This window comes from Oncorhynchus gorbuscha, linkage group LG24, assembly GCF_021184085.1.
Source record: "Oncorhynchus gorbuscha isolate QuinsamMale2020 ecotype Even-year linkage group LG24, OgorEven_v1.0, whole genome shotgun sequence".
Classification (NCBI taxonomy): Eukaryota; Metazoa; Chordata; class Actinopteri; order Salmoniformes; family Salmonidae; genus Oncorhynchus; species Oncorhynchus gorbuscha.
Genome location: NC_060196.1, coordinates 57,963,774 through 57,981,990, shown reverse-complemented (window position 1 = coordinate 57,981,990; position 18,217 = coordinate 57,963,774). Strand labels below are relative to the sequence as shown.

General features: G+C 50.5%; 1 protein-coding gene across 1 annotated transcript in view; it reads left to right on the top strand.

The window, feature by feature from the left end:
• Positions 1-16,494: 16,494 nt before the first annotated feature.
• LOC124012681 (CCN family member 2-like) overlaps positions 16,495-18,217 on the top strand; it is a 9,725-nt gene continuing 8,002 nt past the window's right edge. The window contains exon 1 of the mRNA XM_046326550.1: positions 16,495-16,713. Within this exon, the coding sequence (XP_046182506.1) occupies positions 16,660-16,713 (54 nt within the window). The 5' untranslated portion in view covers positions 16,495-16,659. The remainder of the gene's footprint in view (positions 16,714-18,217) is intronic.

The following is an 18,217-nucleotide window of genomic DNA, read 5'->3' as shown; positions in this document are numbered from 1 at the left end:
AACTCTCGCTCTCTTGAAGATGGAAGGGACGTAGCCAGCGGTCAGGGATGAGTTGATGAGCGAGGTGAGGTAAGGGAGAAGGTCTCCGGAAATGGTCTGGAGAAGAGAGGAGGGGATAGGGTCAAGCGGGCAGGTTGTTGGGCGGCCGGCCGTCACAAGACGCGAGATTTCATCTGGAGAGAGAGGGGAGAAAGAGGTCAGAGCACAGGGTAGGGCAGTGTGAGCAGAACCAGCGGTGTCGTTTGACTTAGCAAACGAGGATCGGATGTCGTCGACCTTCTTTTCAAAATGGTTGACGAAGTCATCTGCAGAGAGGGAGGAGGGGGGGGGGAGGGGGCGGAGGATTCAGGAGGGAGGAGAAGGTGGCAAAGAGCTTCCTAGGGTTAGAGGCAGATGCTTGGAATTTAGCGTGGTAGAAAGTGGCTTTAGCAGCAGAGACAGAGGAGGAAAATGTAGAGAGGAGGGAGTGAAAGGATGCCAGGTTGCAGGGAGGCGAGTTTTCCTGCATTTCCGCTCGGCTGCCCGGAGCCCTGTTCTGTGAGCTCGCAATGAGTCATCGAGCCACGGAGCGGGAGGGGAGGACCGAGCCGGCCTGGAGGATAGGGGACATAGAGAGTCAAGGGATGCAGAGAGGGAGGAGAGGAGGGTTGAGGAGGCAGAATCAGGAGATAGGTGGGAGAAGGTTTGAGCGGAGGGAAGAGATGATAGGATGGAAGAGGAGAGAGTAGCGGGGGAGAGAGAGCGAAGGTTGGGACGGCGCGATACCATCCGAGTAGGGGCAGTGTGGGAGGTGTTGGATGAGAGCGAGAGGGAAAAGGATACAAGGCAGTGGTCGGAGACTTGGAGGGGAGTTGCAATGAGGTTAGTGGAAGAACAGCATCTAGTAAAGATGAGGTCGAGCGTATTGCCTGCCTTGTGAGTAGGGGGAAGGTGAGAGGGTGAGGTCAAAAGAGGAGAGGAGTGGAAAGAAGGAGGCAGAGAGGAAAGAGTCAAAGGTAGACGTGGGGAGGTTAAAGTCGCCCAGAACTGTGAGAGGTGAGCCGTCCTCAGGAAAGGAGCTTATCAAGGCATCAAGCTCATTGATGAACTCTCCGAGGGAACCTGGAGGGCGATAAATGATAAGGATGTTAAGCTTGAAAGGGCTAGTAACTGTGACAGCATGGAATTCAAAGGAGGCGATAGACAGATGGGTAAGGGGAGAAAGAGAGAATGACCACTTGGGAGAGATGAGGATCCCGGTGCCACCACCCCGCTGACCAGACGCTCTCGGGGTGTGCGAGAACACGTGGGCGGACGAAGAGAGAGCAGTAGGAGTAGCAGTGTTGTCTGTGGTGATCCATGTTTCCGTCAGTGCCAAGAAGTCGAGGGACTGGAGGGAGGCATAGGCTGAGATGAACTCTGCCTTGTTGACCGCAGATTGGCAGTTCCAGAGGCTACCGGAGACCTGGAACTCCACGTGGGTCGTGCGCGCTGGGACCACCAGAGTAGGGTGGCCGCGGCCACGCGGTGAGGAGCGTTTGTATGGTCTGTGCAGAGAGGAGAGAACAGGGATAAACAGACACATAGTTGACAGGCTACAGAAGAGGCTACGCTAATGCAAAGGAGATTGGAATGACAAGTGGACTACACGTCTCGAATGTTCAGAAAGTTAAGCTACGTAGCAAGAATCTTATTGACTAAAATGATTAAAATGATACAGTACTGCTGAAGTAGGCCAGCTGGCAGTGGGTGCGTTGTTGACACTACACTAATCAAGTCGTTCCGTTGAGTGTAATAGTTTCTGCAGTGTTGCTATTCGGGGCTAGCTGGCTAGCTAGCAGTGTTGTTTACGTTACGTTGCGTTAAAAGAACGACAATAGCTGGCTAGCGAACCTAGAAAATTGCTCTAGACTACACAATTATCTTTGATACAAAGACGGCTATGTAGCTAGCTAAGTAGCTAGCTACGATCAAACAAATCAAACCGTTGTACTGTAATGAAATGAAGTGAAAATGTGATACTACCTGTGAATGCGACCGGGTAGTTGAGTTCTATACAGAAGACGTTGGCTAGCGTTGGCTAGCTAGCAGAGTCACCTACGTTAAGGACGACAAATAGCTGGCTAGCTAACCTCGGTAAATTAAGATAATCGCTCTAAGACTACACACTCTAAACCTAAACAACACAATTATCTTGGATACGATGATACGAAGACAGCAAAGACAGCTATGTAGCTAGCTAACACTACACTAATCAAGTCGTTCAGTTGAGTGTAATAGTTTCTCCAGTGCAGCTAATCAGTGGACGTTAGCTAGCTGGCTAGTGAAGACTACGTTAGGACGGCGAAATACGATAATTACGCAATTATCTTTGATACAAAGACGGCTATGTAGCTAGCTGAGAAGAAATTGCTAAGATTAGACAAATCAAACCGTTGTGATATAATGAAATATAATGAAAAAGTTATACTACCCGCGGGAGCGAAGTGCAGATGCGACCACTCGCTCCAACCGGGTTAGGGCAGTGTGCAGTGTGGTTGAGATTGCATCGTCTGTGGACCTATTTGGGCGATTAGCAAATTGGAGTGGGTCTAGGGTGTCAGGTAGGGTGGAGGTAGGGTGGAGGTGATATGGTCCTTGACTAGTCTCTCAAAGCACTTCATGATGACGGAAGTGAGTGCTACGGGGCGGTAGTCGTTTAGCTCAGTTACCTTAGCTTTCTTGGGAACAGGAACAATGGTGGCCCTCTTGAAGCATGTGGGAACAGCAGACTGGTATAGGGATTGATTGAATATATCCGTAAACACACCGGCCTGCTGGTCTGCGCATGCTCTGAGGGCGCGGCTGGGGATGCCGTCTGGGCCTGCAGGCTTGCGAGGGTTAACACGTTTAAATGTCACGTTTAAATGTTTAAATGTCAGTGAAGGAGAGTCCGCATGTTTTCGTTGCAGGCCGTGTCAGTGGCACTGTATTGTCCTCAAAGCGGGCAAAAAAGTTATTTAGTCTGCCTGGGAGCAAGACATCCTGGTCTGTGACTGGGCTGGATTTCTTATTGTAGTCCGTGATTGACTGTAGACCCTGCAACATGCCTCTTGTGTCTGAGCCGTTGAATTCAGATTCTACTTTGTCTCTGTACTGACGCTTAGCTTGTTTGATAACCTTGCGGAGGGAATAGCTGCACTGTTTGTATTCGGTCATGTTACCAGTCACCTTGCCCTGATTAAAAGCAGTGGTTCGCGCTTTCAGTTTCACGCGATTATGATCAGTGATTAGTTCATTGACTGTAACTGCTATCACAATTTCTTTCAATAATGACAGGAATGGAGGTCTTTATTCCAGTGAGATTGCTAAGGCGAACACCGCCATGTTTAGTTTTGCCCAACCTAGATCGAGGCACAGACACGGTCTCAATGGGGATAGCTGAGCTGACTACACTGACTGTGCTAGTGGCAGACTCCACTAAACTGGCAGCCTGGCTAACAGCCTGCTGCCTGGCCTGCACCCTATCTCATTGTGGAGCTACAGGAGTTAGAGCCCTGTCTAGGATGGAGTCTGTCACTCCTCAGCAGGCCAGGCAGCAGGCTGTTAGTGCCAGCTTAGTGGAGTCTGTCACTCCTCAGCAGGCCAGGCAGCAGGCTGTTAGTGCCAGCTTAGTGGAGTCTGTCACTCCTCAGCAGGCCAGGCAGCAGGCTGTTAGTGCCAGCTTAGTGGAGTCTGTCACTCCTCAGCAGGCCAGGCAGCAGGCTGTTAGTGCCAGCTTAGTGGAGTCTGTCACTCCTCAGCAGGCCAGGCAGCAGGCTGTTAGCCAGGCTGCCAGCTTAGTGGAGTCTGTCACTCCTCAGCAGGCCAGGCAGCAGGCTGTTAGCCAGGCTGCCAGCTTAGTGGAGTCTGTCACTCCTCAGCAGGCCAGGCAGCAGGCTGTTAGCCAGGCTGCCAGCTTAGTGGAGTCTGTCACTCCTCAGCAGGCCAGGCAGCAGGCTGTTAGCCAGGCTGCCAGCTTAGTGGAGTCTGTCACTCCTCAGCAGGCCAGGCAGCAGGCTGTTAGCCAGGCTGCCAGCTTAGTGGAGTCTGCCGCTTGCACAGTCAGTTTAGTTTAAAAGTAATACATTCTCAATAAAGTTTGGCCTTGAACCTTGAACTCTGAGTGTTCTAAACAGGTATGAGTCCAAGGAGACTGCCATTTTGGGGTTAAAATGTGGGTTTTGCGTAACATGTATGTGCAGTGCTTGACTCGGACTGAAATGGGTGTCAGCACCGTTTATATTAAGGTGGAGGAACTCTGCCAAGTTTCAAAGCCAATTGTCAGAATGAGATGGGGATCTCTGCAGGTGAACAGACTCCAGAGCTTCAGATACTGTATTGAGTGACTCAGCCATTCTGGAAAACTGGAACTGAAGAGAGGCTAAATTGAGTCAGCTGTATTCACGTACCTGGTGTTCAACATTACCAGACGACGCTACAGAACACCAGCTAACCACAACTATGGGACAAAGAGTCCTTCTCAAACATTCTTAAGGCAAGGGAGGAGGGAGAGGTAAAGGGGGATAGAGAGAGAAAGAGGCAAAAAAGTGAGCTTGCGTCCCAAATGCCACCCTATCGTAGGAAATAGCCATAGGTCTCTGGTCAAAAGTAGCGCACTACAAAGGGAATAGGGTGGCATTTGGACCACACACGGAGGATGGCCAAGGCGTGTGAGGAATGTACCAGAGACTTCAAAACAACGTCCAGAGGGAGAAGCAACTGAGACGGAACGCAGGCAGCAAGCGGCCAACAGCGGAAGGAGGAGGGAGCAGAGGGGAGGAGCCCTGCTCTATTTATATATACCTCACTTCATTAAAAACAGGATGCTTTCATAACCCCAGCAGGTGTCCTCGAGGGAGAACATTATTTTAGGCAAAATAACTCGAGCCAGAGGAGGATGGGAGGATAGGAGGGTGGGAGGATTGGAGGATGATGGGAGGAGGGAGGATGGGAGGGGTGAGGAGGATGAGGGGAGGATGGGAGGAGGGGAGGAGGGGAGTAGGATAGGAGGAGAGGATGATGGAAGGGGGACGAGGGGAAGAGTTTGGGGGAGGATGGGAGGAGGGGAGGAGGATGGGAGGGGTGAGGAGTATGAGGGGAGGATGGGAGGATGGGAGGAGGATAGGAGGATGGAAGGGGGATGAGGGGAGGAGTTTGGGGGAGGATGGGAGGAGGGGGAGGAGGATGGGAGGATGGGAAGAGGGGAGGAGGATGGGAGGGGAGGAGGGGAGGAGTTTGAGGGGAGGATGGGAAGAGGGAGGAGGAGAGGAGGATGGGAGGTTTGGAGAAGGATGAGAGGATGGGAGGAAGGGAGGAGGGGACGAGGATGAAGGAGGAGGAGGGGAGGATGGGAAGAGGGGAGGAGGATGGGAGGATGATAGGATGGGAGGATGGGAGGTAGGGAGGAGGAGGGGAGGATAGGAGGAGGGGAAGATGTTATGAGGGGAGGAGGGGTGAGGGGGGATGGTAGGAGGGGAGGAGGATGATGGGAGGATGATAGGATGGGAGGATGGGAGGTAGGGAGGAGGAGGGGAAGCTGTTATGAGGGGAGGAGGGGTGAGGGGGGGGTGGTAGGAGGGGAGGAGGATGATGGGAGGATGAGAGGAGTAGGGGAGGGGAGGACGTCTTGCCACCACACGGGGCTGTAGAGTCTGGTTGCGTACCAAATAGCACCCTATTAATCGTGCACTACTTTTTAGTCCCGTGGGTCCTATAGGCCCTAAAAGTAGTGCACTATATAGAGAATAGTGTACCATTTGGGACGCAGGAACCCTGAGGCTTGTCGTCTCTATTTCTGCAGTGTCTTAGAGTTGCTGCCCGCATGACTTGAATGAATTATGCAATGTAGGCATTGGGAATTTTATTTGGGCGTTTGCTGCTCAGAACGGGGTGGACGTTTTCCCCCCCATTCGTTTTTTTTTGTGGTTCTCTCTATACTGCTACTCGTGCTCCTGCACCCAACATTTCATGATGACTTTTTTTCATGTTTGATTGAAATATAGTTTGACAGGAGGGTTCATTTTAATTTTGAAGCATTAGTGCCGCAGAAAACTGTCCAGAAAACGGTTGACCTCCATTAAAACCAGCTCTGACGTCTTCTTATCTCTCTCAGACTTTGCCTAAAAATCCCTCAATACCATCCCCCTCCAATGAAAGGCCACCATGTTTTAAATTGAATCTTTATTCAACTGGGCAAGTCAGTTAAGAACAAATTCTTATTTACAATAATGGCCTACCCTGGCCAAACCCTAGGCCAATTGTGCGCCGGCCTATGGTACTCCCAAACGCGGCCGGTTGTGATACAGCCTGGAATCAAACTAGGGTCTGTAGTGACGCCTCTAGCTCTGACATGCATTGCCTTAGACCGCTGTGCTACTCGGGAGCCCTGAGTGAAACCTGAGACAATATCGCACATAGAGCGATCTTTATTTCTGTGATCCACCCTTCTCATACAAACTACACAGTTGGGTCCACACTTTACAAGAGTGCTCTCATTTAAGTTAGTTAAGAACAGACACTCTGTTACGAACGAGAACAAAGCTCCTCAGGACTGATGATAGGAGGCTGTGTCCCAAACGGAACCCTGTTCCCTATATAGTACACTACTTTAGACCAGAGCCCTATAGAACCCTGTTCCCTATATAGTACACTACTTTAGACCAGAGCCCTATAGAACCCTGTTCCCTATATAGTACACTACTTTAGACCAGAGCCCTATAGAACCCTGTTCCCTATATAGTACACTACTTTAGACCAGAGCCCTATAGAACCCTGTTCCCTATATAGTACACTACTTTAGACCAGAGCCCTATAGAACCCTGTTCCCTATATAGTACACTACTTTAGACCAGAGCCCTATAGAACCCTGTTCCCTACATAGTGCACTACTTTAGACCAGAGCCCTATAGAACCCTGTTCCCTATATAGTGTACTATCTTTGACCAGGTTCCATAGAGGGAGCACAGTGAGGGAGATGAGAGGGAGACCCATAGTAAAGACACGATTTAACACCTCAGCAGTGACTCAATCCCCCTGCCTGGTCCGTTTTTTAGATTCTTTCTTTATTACTGCATTGAGTCTTGTGTTTGCAGCCTTGTCCAGTTTAGACTCTTACATAGAATAATATTGACATAAGTATTGATCTAGATTTGTCTATATCTGGGGGAGGGAGGGATCTAGAGGTTTGATCCATGGTAAAGGAGATTCTCGCCTAGGTAGATGAGGCTGGGTGGGTGGGTAGCAGTTAGAGGCTGGCTGGGTGGGCAGTAGTTAGAGGCTGGCTGGGTGGGCAGTAGTTAGAGGCTGGATAGCAGTTAGAGGCTGCCTGGGTGGGCAGCAGTTAGAGGCTGGGCGGCTGGATAGCAGTTAGAGGCTGGCTGGGTGGGGAGCAGTTAGAGGCTGGCTGGGTGGGTAGCAGTCAGGCAATGGCTGGGTGGGTAGCAGACAGAGGCTGGGTGAGTGGGTAGCAGTCAGAGGCTGGGTGGGTGGGTAGCAGTCAGAGGCTGGGTGGGTGGGTAGCAGACAGAGGCTGGGTGGGTGGGTAGCAGTCAGAGGCTGGGTGGGTGGGTCGCAGTCAGAGGCTGGGTGGGTGGGTAGCAGACAGAGGCTGGGTGGGTGGGTAGTAGTTAGAGGCTGTGTGGGTAGCAGACAGAGGCTGGGTGAGTAGAAGACAAAGCCTGGCTGGGTGGGTAGCAGACAGAAGCTGGCTGGGTGGGTAGCAGACAGAGACTAGCTGGGTGGGTAGCAGACAGAGGCTGGTTGGGTGGGTAGCAGACAGAGGCTGGGCAGGTGGGTAGCAGACAGAGGTTGTCTGGTAGGGTAGGAGACAGAGGCTGGGTGGGTGGGTAGCAGACAGAGGCTGGCTGGGTGGGTAGCAGACAAATGCTGGCTGGGTGGGTAGCAGACAGAGGCTGGCTGGGTGGGTAGCAGACAGAGGCTGGGCAGGAGGGTAGCAGACAGAGGTTGTCTGGTAGGGTAGGCGACAGAGGCTGGGTGGGTGGGTAGCAAACAGAGGCTGGCTGGGTGGGTAGCAGACAGAGGCTGGCTGGGTGGGTAGCAGACAGAGACTAGCTGGGTGGGTAGCAGACAGAGGCTGGGTGGGTGGGTAGCAGACAGAGGCTGGGTGGATGGGTAGCAGACAGAGGCTGGGTGGGTAGCAGACAGAGGCTGGCTGGGTGGGTAGCAGACAGAGGCTGGGTGGGTAGCAGACAGAGGCTGGGTGGGTGGGTAGCAGACAGAGGTTGGTTGGGTGGGTAGCAGACAGAGGCTGGTTGGGTGGGTAGCAGACAGAGGCTGGGTGGGTAGCAGACAGAGGCTGCGTGGGTGGGTAGCAGACAGAGGTTGGTTGGGTGGGTAGCAGACAGAGGATGGTTGGGTGGGTAGCAGACAGAGGCTGGGTGGGTGGGTAGCAGACAGTGGCTGGGTGGGTGGGTAGCAGACAGAGGCTGGGTGGGTAGCAGACAGAGGCTGGGTGAGTAGCAGACAGAGGCTGGGTGAGTAGAAGACAGAGCCTGGCTGGATGGGTAGCAGACAGAGGCTGGCTGGGTGGGTAGCAGACAGAGACTAGCTGGGTGGGTAGCAGACAGAGGGTGGCTGGGTGGGTAGCAGACAGAGGCTGGCTGGGTAGCAGACAGAGGCTGGGTGGGTAGCAGACAGAGGCTGGCTGGGTGGGTGGGTAGCAGACAGAGGCTGGCTGGGTGGGTGGGTAGCAGACAGAGGCTGGCTGGGTGGGTGGGTAGCAGACAGAGGCTGGGTGGGTGGGTGGGTAGCAGACAGAGGCTGGGTGGGTGGGTAGCAGACAGAGGCTGGGTGGGTGGGTAGCAGACAGAGGCTGGCTGGGTGGGTGGGTAGCAGACAGAGGCTGGGTGGGTGGGTAGCAGACAGAGGCAGACAGAGGCTGGGTGGGTGGGTAGCAGACAGAGGCTGGCTGGGTGGGTGGGTAGCAGACAGAGGCTGGCTGGGTGGGTGGGTAGCAGACAGAGGCTGGCTGGGTGGGTGGGTAGCAGACAGAGGCTGGTAGCAGACAGAGGCTGGGTGGGTGGGTAGCAGACAGACAGAGGCTGGGTGGGCTGACAGAGGCTGGGTGGGGGTAGCAGACAGAGGCTGGGTGGGTGGGTGGATAGCAGACAGAGGCTGGGTGGGTGGGGTAGCAGACAGAGGCTGGGTGGGTGGGTCGATAGCAGACAGAGGCTGGGTGGGTCGATAGCAGACAGAGGCTGGGTGGGTCGATAGCAGACAGAGGCTGGGTGGGTCGATAGCAGACAGAGGCTGGGTGGGTGGGTCGATAGCAGACAGAGGCTGGGTGGGTGGGTCGATAGCAGACAGAGGCTGGGTGGGTGGGTCGATAGCAGACAGAGGCTGGGTGGGTGGGGTAGCAGACAGAGGCTGGGTGGGTGGGTAGCAGACAGAGGCTGGGTAGTAGCAGACAGAGGCTGGCTGGGTGGGTAGCAGACAGAGGCTGGGTGGGTGGGTAGCAGACAGAGGCTGGGTGGGTGGGTAGCAGACAGAGGCTGGCTGGGTGGGTAGCAGACAGAGGCTGGGTGGGTGGGTAGCAGACAGAGGCTGGCTGGGTGGGTAGCAGACAGAGGTGGCTGGGTGGGTAGCAGACAGACAGACAGGCTGGCTGGGTGGGTAGCAGACAGACAGACAGAGGCTGGGTGGGTGGGTAGCAGACAGAGGCTGGGTGGGTGGGTGGGTAGCAGACAGAGGCTGGGTGGGTCGATAGCAGACAGAGGCTGGCTGGGTGGGTCGATAGCAGACAGAGGCTGGCTGGGTGGGTCGATAGCAGACAGAGGCTGGCTGGGTGGGTCGATAGCAGACAGAGGCTGGGTGGGTGGGTGGGTAGCAGACAGAGGCTGGCTGGGTGGGTGGGTAGCAGACAGAGGCTGGGGTGGGTGGGTAGCAGACAGAGGCTGGCTGGGTGGGTCGACAGCAGACAGAGGCTGGGTGGGTGGGTAGCAGACAGAGGCTGGGTGGGTGGGTAGCAGACAGAGGCTGGGCTGGCAGACAGAGGCTGGGTGGGGTAGCAGACAGAGGCTGGGTGGGTGGGTAGCAGACAGAGGCTGGGTGGGTCGATAGCAGACAGAGGCTGGTGGGTGGGACAGAGGCTGGGTGGGTGGGTGGATAGTAGACAGAGGCTGGGTGGGTGGGTAGCAGACAGAGGCTGGGTGAGTAGAAGACAGAGCCTGGCTGGGTGGGTAGCAGACAGAAGCTGGCTGGGTGGGTAGCAGACAGATGCTGGCTGGGTGGGTGGGTAGCAGACAGAGGCTGGGTGGGGCTCTCGTCTTTAGTAGAGTAAAAAACTACCACTGCTTTCCACTTATTATTCCGATCCCTTATTTTTCATGAAATATCAGTCCATGTAAGATAATAAGAACTGCAAAGTCATTGTTTAATCACATTGTGATCCAGAGATTTCCGGGGGTAAGACTTGCGAGAATGTACTGTTACATTTAGAATGTACTGTTACATTTAGAATGTACTGTTACATTTAGAATGTACTGTTACATTTAGAATGTACTGTTACATTTAGAATGTACTGTTACATTTAGAATGTACTGTTACATTTAGAATGTACTGTTACATGTAGAATGTACTGTTACATGTAGAATGTACTGTTACATTTAGAATGTACTGTTACATTTAGAATGTACTGTTACATTTAGAATGTACTGAATTAATAAAACACTATTTTCTCTATGAAACAGAAGGAAATTAAACTGGATCCAAACACGCTTTTTTCACAAGTTGGGAAGGATATATTTTTTTGCCTTTCATTAGTTCTGATTGTGTGGAGCCTTCTGTCTCCAAGTCCAGGGTATACAATGTGCATCACACATATATAGTGGACTACTTCTAACCGTGGCCCTGGGATGCAGACATTGTCGACAGTATTTACACTGGGTTCCGCACGATACGGTAAGCATCGTGGGACAAAGTTCACCTCCCTGTCGGAAGGAATATCACAGGCGTCATCTCGTTCCCAGACGACAGGCAATGAACCGCGTATGTCATGAAGGAAACCCACAGAACCAGATGAGGCCTTGCGTTCCACTTTCTGTTCATCTCAGCAGGAAAGTTACCCCGACGTAATCAGGTTGTCCGGCAGGCTCCTACCACACGGCTGGGCTCTGGCTGGGGAGTGTTCCACCCTCCATCCTGCCGAGCTGGATAATCCTTCCCTAATAACGCCGCTCAGCTTCACTAACAGGTGAGGTTATCTGGCATGGAGGAACTGCTAGTCAGCTGAGATAAAAGAGTGTGAGAGGGAGGTGGACTGTGTGAGGTCATGAACTAAGAGTGAGGCCTAAATTGTACCCTATGCCTTACAAAGTGCACTACCCTATTCTCCTATTACCCATGGGCCCTGGTAAAAAGTAGTGCACTATATAGGGAATACAGTTCCATTTGGGACAGCCATGAACTCTGCTCTCTTCTCTTCCACAGGAGGTCCAGGAAGCTCCCTGATGATAAGCCCTTGTTGGCCCTCACACTTTGCTGCCTGCCTGAGATATGAGACAAGAGGGAGGGAGTCGTCAACCCAACGCAGATGAATCATCGCTGTAAGTAATGAGGGGAAGAATGTTTTTCTCTGACTGGGGACTGATGCGTTAGCCTCGGTAAGTCGGGTTTCTTTTTGAAGGATTTTTCGTCAGCGAACGTGATGAAGACCTACGATGTGTCCCACAGGCTGTGGAGACTGAGAGCAGAGACCTGGCATGTGTCCCACAGGCTGTGGAGACTGAGAGCAGAGACCTGGCATGTGTCCCACAGGCTGTGGAGACTGAGAGCAGAGACCTGGCATGTGTCCCACAGGCTGTGGAGACTGAGAGCAGAGACCTGGCATGTGTCTCACAGGCTGTGGCGACTGAGAGCAGAGACCTGGCATGTGTCCCACAGGCTGTGGAGACTGAGCAGCAGAGGCCTGGCATGTGTCCCAAAGGCTGTGGAGACTGAGAGCAGAGACCTGGCATGTGTCCAAATGGAACCCCATTCCTCCTTTGTTTTTAGTGCACTCCATTTGATCAGGGCCCATATATAAAAAAAGAGTCAGGCACTAAATAGGGAATAGGGTGCCATTTGTCACAAAGCCTTAGTTCCAGCGAGGACCCGGCGTGTTTGGTCTCGGTCGAGGCTTTGACTGTTGGACGGTGTGAGTCACCAGAGTGCAGTGGCACAGACAGAAGCGTCAGGCAAAGAGGAGAGCAAAGCCAGTCAAACACCTCATTCCAAAAGACACCCTATTTCCTACATAGTGCACTACTTTTGACCAGAGACCATAGGAAACAGTTCATTATTAACACATTTAACTCCCCATGGATTCGGGCCATTAATAAGTCTATGAGTCAAAGGGGTTTATTTTGATGCCCAGTTGGATGACCTTACAGGGACTGAGGTCAGGGCAGATGTCATCTCAATCAAGACTATACCCACTGGGTTTCCTGGGTAGTAAGAATCCCCGTCAGAGTACCACAGAGTGGAAACATACCGGGATATAAATGTGGCTAATGATCACATGTACAGACAATGAAAAACAGGCATGGACAACACATTGTAACGGGTTCAAATTGGTTTATATACCTGGCCTGTTTATTTCCATGCTCCACTCCCCGACTTAAAGACCTCAGTTTAGTCTCCAGGAACTTTTTTTAAAAATCTTTATTTAACGAGGCAGGTCAGTTAATTAAGAACAAATTCTTATTTTCAATGACAGCCTAGGAACAGTGGGTTAACTGCCTGTTCAGGGGCAGAACGACAGATTTGTACCTTGTCAGCTCAGGGATTTGAACTTGCAACCTTTCGGTTACTAGTCCAACGCTCTAACCACTAGGTTACCCTGCCGACCTCACCTTGTGTATAATTGTTTTTGATGTAGATCAGATACAGTAGGAAAGTTTATTTATGGTTAAATCACCCACACACAGATATATATATATACACACACACACACACACACACACACACACACACACACACACACACACACACACACACACACACACACACACACACACACACACACACACACACACACACACACACACACACACACACACACACACACACACACACACACACACACACACACACACACACACACACACACACACACAAGATGTGGCTTTCTTCCTCTCTCTCCATGATATGAGCATTGTAGTCGCTGAAATCCCAGACCTAGGGCAGCAACAGCACTGGTGTTAAGCCAGAACATTTGTATGTTGTGGGGAGGCAACACATCTGTCAAGAGAGAGACTGTGAGCAGCGTGTTGCTGGCCTCCTGGTGGCCATGTGTGGTACTACAAACACAAGTGGCGTGAATTACAGTGTGTGGAAGTTTATGATGCGGTCAATGAATGGCAACAAAAGCAAATAAATCGTAAACATGAGCTAAACACACACACACACACACACACACACGCACGCACGCACGCACGCACTCACGCACGCACGCACGCACGCACGCACGCACGCACGCACGCACGCACGCACGCACGCACGCACGCACGCACACACACACACACACACACACACACACACACACACACACACACACACACACACACACACACACACACACACACACACACACACACACACACAGGCACACCGCAGCATTCTATTGATGTAATCTAGTACGGAAGTCTAAACACAGAGTCCCAGTGTTACCATAGCAGCTGAGCTGTTGCTTGTGTTCCCTAGTGATATGGCATCAATCCTTATGATGATCCAGGCTTGAGCGTGTTTATCATTCTTAACTAAGTTACAGGCTTCAGATGTTATCCTTGCCTGTTGCATGGTGGGGGAACTGCTACCTCACATAAATAGCAACCGGTTGAGCTATTATGCAAAATCATTGGCTGCGGACCTCTGTCCCGTGCCCAGCCCAGTATCCATGTAGTATCAAGTGAATTAGAGCTCTTTGACCTCTCTCTAGTCTTTACTAAAACTGTCCCATGCCTTGTCCATGAGGTATCAACAGCGTCTACATGTCCTAACTCTCTCTACTGGCTGTCTCTCTCGACTGAGGCCGGTCTTTTTGAAATTCACACATTGCAGCCATCATCCTCCAATGCTCTGAGCTAGGGACTAGGCAAGGTCTCTCGGCTAGATACTAGTCCATGTACGGCCCTCCTTAGTTACGGTTCTGTTTTGAACATGCTTTAGCTTTAGCTTGTCCTGGCTCGTGTTGCCAAGGCACGGTTTCCTCTAGCCGGAGGGGGGGGGGGGGGGGGGTGACGACGACGACGACGTTACTAACCGAGTTAGCTTGTTCTTGTTCATTATGTTCTCAAATATGATCCCTGGTGTGAGTGTGCTCGCTGTGGCGTTTGGGCAAACAGAACCTCTTGACTTTCTAGGTAGACACACACAGCTTCATGAGGGTTGGCAATGATCCAGGAAATAGCTGCTAGACGGGCGGGAAAAAAAAAATCACAACATTGACTTTTTCCTTCACCGTGTGTGTTTCCTATTTAACACCTGACCAGTGAGGAGTGGAGTGGACAGGCTGTCCTTGTTTTAACTACTGTGTGTGGACCTGTCATCCTTCTTAATCCTCTAATGTGGGTTTTAATACGCTCACGTTCAATTACATAGGATGTCATGACGGACATTTCCTCTCTGGTGGTCAGAAACACCAACATCACTCTGTACTGGTGATCATTCATCTCTCTCTCTCTCTCTCCTCTCTCTCTCTCGTTCTCTCTCTCGTTCACTCTCTCGTTCTCTCTCTCTCTCTCGTTCTCTCTCTCTCGTTCACTCTCTCGTTCTCTCTCTCTCTCTCTCTCTCTCTCTCTCTCTCTCTCTCTCTCTCTCTCTCTCTCTCTCTTGTTCTCTCTCTCTCTCTTGTTCTCTCTCTCTCTCGTTCTCTCTCTCTCTCATTCACTCTCTCGTTCACTCTCTCGTTGTCTCTCTCTCTCTCTCGTTCTCTCTCTCTCGTTCACTCTCTCATTGTCTCTCTCTCTCTCTCGTTCTCTCTCTCTCTCTTGTTCTCTCTCTCTCATTCACTCTCTCGTTCACTCTCTCGTTGTCTCTCTCTCTCTCTCTCTCTCTCTCGTTCTCTCTCTCTCTCGTTCACTCTCTCGTTGTCTCTCTCTCTCTCGTTTCTCTCTCTCTCTCTCTCTCTCTCTCTCTCTCTTTCACTCTCTCTCTCTCCCTCTCTCTGTCTCTCTCCTCTCTCTCTCTCTCTCTCTCTCTCTCTCTCTCTCTCTCTCTCTGTGACCCCGGCGCTACTTGTAAACTACCTCTAAGAAAGGTAAAGATCTCTGTGACCCCGGCGCTACTTGTAAACTACCTCTAAGACAGGAAAAGACCTCTGTGACCCGACACTACCTGTAAACTACCTCTAAGACAGGAAAAGACCTCTGTGACCTCGACAGACACTACTTGTAAACTACCTCTAAGACAGGAAAAGACCTCTGTGACCTCGACAGACACTACCTGTAAACTACCTCTAAGACAGGAAAAGACCTCTGTGACTCCGACAGACACTACCTGTAAACTACCTCTAAGAAAGGTACAAGAGGAGGGGCACAGAGTGTAGGGAAAGACCAAGATGACTATTGACAATGATTTACGGGTCATATCTGATATTGGCAGACAGTGAGCGATGCCCTCTTCTAAACGAGTGACTATTACCTGTTACCGTGTGCCTGTACAGCATGTCACCTGTAGTCACCTGTAGTCACCTGTTGTCACCTGTTGTCACCTGTAGTCACCTGTTGCCACCCGTAGTCACCTGTTGTCACCTGTAGTCACCTGTAGTCACCTGTTGTCACCTGTAGTCACCTGTTGTCACCTGTAGTCACCTGTTGTCACCTGTTGTCACCTGTAGTCACCCGTAGTCACCTGTAGTCACCTGTTGTCACCTGTAGTCACCTGTAGGCACCTGTAGTCACCCGTAGTCACCTGTAGTCACCTGTAGTCACCCGTAGTCACCTGTTGACAGTTATTATTAGGCTGGTCTCTGTGTGTTATTTAAGGTTCATATCATGTTGAACAACGTTTATACTTTGAGTCCTTCCCAAATAGCACCCTATTACCTACATAAAGTAGTACACTACTGTTGAGCCCCCATGGCTTTCAATCTTTATCATGTTATTTCCCCTGGTTATTACTTAATACTATAAATGTTTCCCCAATACCCATGCATTTTAATTCCAACTTCATAATCACTGTAACCATGTTCCTGGTGTAGGCTATTTTGGTTTGAATGGTGGCCAACATGAACAATGTTCTCCTTTAGTCCATGTCTAATTAAACTCACGAACATCTTTTGTCAGTTCCTGCTTTAGTACATAAAATAACTCCCACCTGGCTGAACAGTAGGTTGATGGAGGGGGATGTCTGTCTTTAAAAACAGCTCTCCTCTCAGGAATTAGGAAAAATAAAGCCATCTGGAATGTGAATATTTTGACCCCTTTGGGTCGCGTGGCATAACTTGTTTACTGGGCTACACCCCGCCTCGCGGAGTATTTAAAGTAGGGGTTCTCTCGTCCATGCCTCAGTCTAGCTAGCCCCTGGAGCCCTGCAGAGAGTCAACGAACAACTGCCGGTGGAGTGAGAGAAAAGGGAAACTCCGGTCTGCGTGTCTGTCACACTGAACGAAAACCAACGTGTTGGACTGAGTGAGAGCGCGCTGTTGAAATAAACGAGGCAACAATGTCTGAGGGAGTTATCACCAGAATGGGTCTTCTTCTGCTCGTCATCAGCTCGGTATGTTTTCACATGTCATATATTATATCAATAAAGTGCTAGATTTTCATTTATATACATTTGTGTAACTTTGTCACAACTTTGCATTTGATGCAGTAATAGCTTATTATTTCCTTCATTCACCCGGCTGTTGTTACATGTTTAGTGTTGTCTTCATTGATATGTATTATTTAGTTAGGTAAAAAGTCAACTTAAAGTACAACTTATGGGAACTCATTGTGTTTTACAGCTGCTAAAACATCCCATGGGGGTGTGATCTCAGTACAGTTCTGTGTAGTAGCCTACAGCAGTTCTGTATAGGAGCCTATAACAGCTCTGTATAGTAGCCTACAGCAGCTCTGTATAGGAGCCTACAGCAGCTCTGTGTAGTAGCCTACAGCAGCTCTGTATAGTAGCCTACAGCAGCTCTGTATAGGAGCCTACAGCAGCTCTGTATAGGAGCCTACAGCAGCTCTGTATAGTAGCCTACAGCAGCTCTGTATAGGAGCCTACAGCAGCTCTGCCTACAGCAGCTCAGTAGTAGCCTACAGCAGCTCTGTAGCCTACAGCAGCTCTGTATAGTAGCCTACAGCAGCTCTGTATAGGAGCCTACAGCAGCTCTGTATAGGAGCCTACAGCAGCTCTGTATAGGAGCCTACAGCAGCTCTGTATAGGAGCCTACATTAGCTCTGTATAGGAGCCTACAGCAGCTCTGTATAGGAGCCTACAGCAGCTCTGTATAGGAGCCTACAGCAGCTCTGTATAGGTGCCTACAGCAGCTTCTTAAAGCAGCCTACAGCAGCTCTGTATAGTAGCCTACAGCAGCTCTGTATAGGAGCCTACAGCAGCTCTGTATAGTAGCCTAGTAGTGTTGTTTTAATTGGGTGTCACTGTTAATAAATGACTAAGTTATTGGATTCAAATGGGCTATGTTCTGGGGTGTCTTACTCATTGCTACTAAAAGGAACATCATGTGAGTACTGAGATGCAGAACAAAGATAGTAGTTATCGGCTCCTAGTTGGACATAGGGTCTAAAATGAAGTGCCAAATAGCTTTTTTTCCACTAATAAAATTGTTAATGACTGAGTTAATCCAGGTTCTGCTAATTATTTATCACTCAAATGTTTTAAACATCCGTTCTTAGAATAAAACATGTAAAGATTTGACAGCATTTTAGGAGCCTATTTTGATTTCCTCTTACATTCTTACAAGTCTCTTTTATATATATATATTTTTTAAATATTTGTTCAAAAGTAATGTTGTATGTAATAGCAGTGTCCATCACTCCATAGAAAACTCTCTCCATAGAAAAGTCTGCTCGAATTGATTTGCCTACATCGAGTCAAGTGTCTCCATCTAGTGGCAGTACGTTGTATTACACGGGAGGTGTTACAACATAGCCCCTTACAACATTCTCTGCTTCTTTGACACACAGTACAGACCGCAGGAGGTTGGTGGCACCTTAATTGGGGAGGACGGCTCATTGTGATGGATGGAGTGGAATCAGTGGAATGGAATCAAATA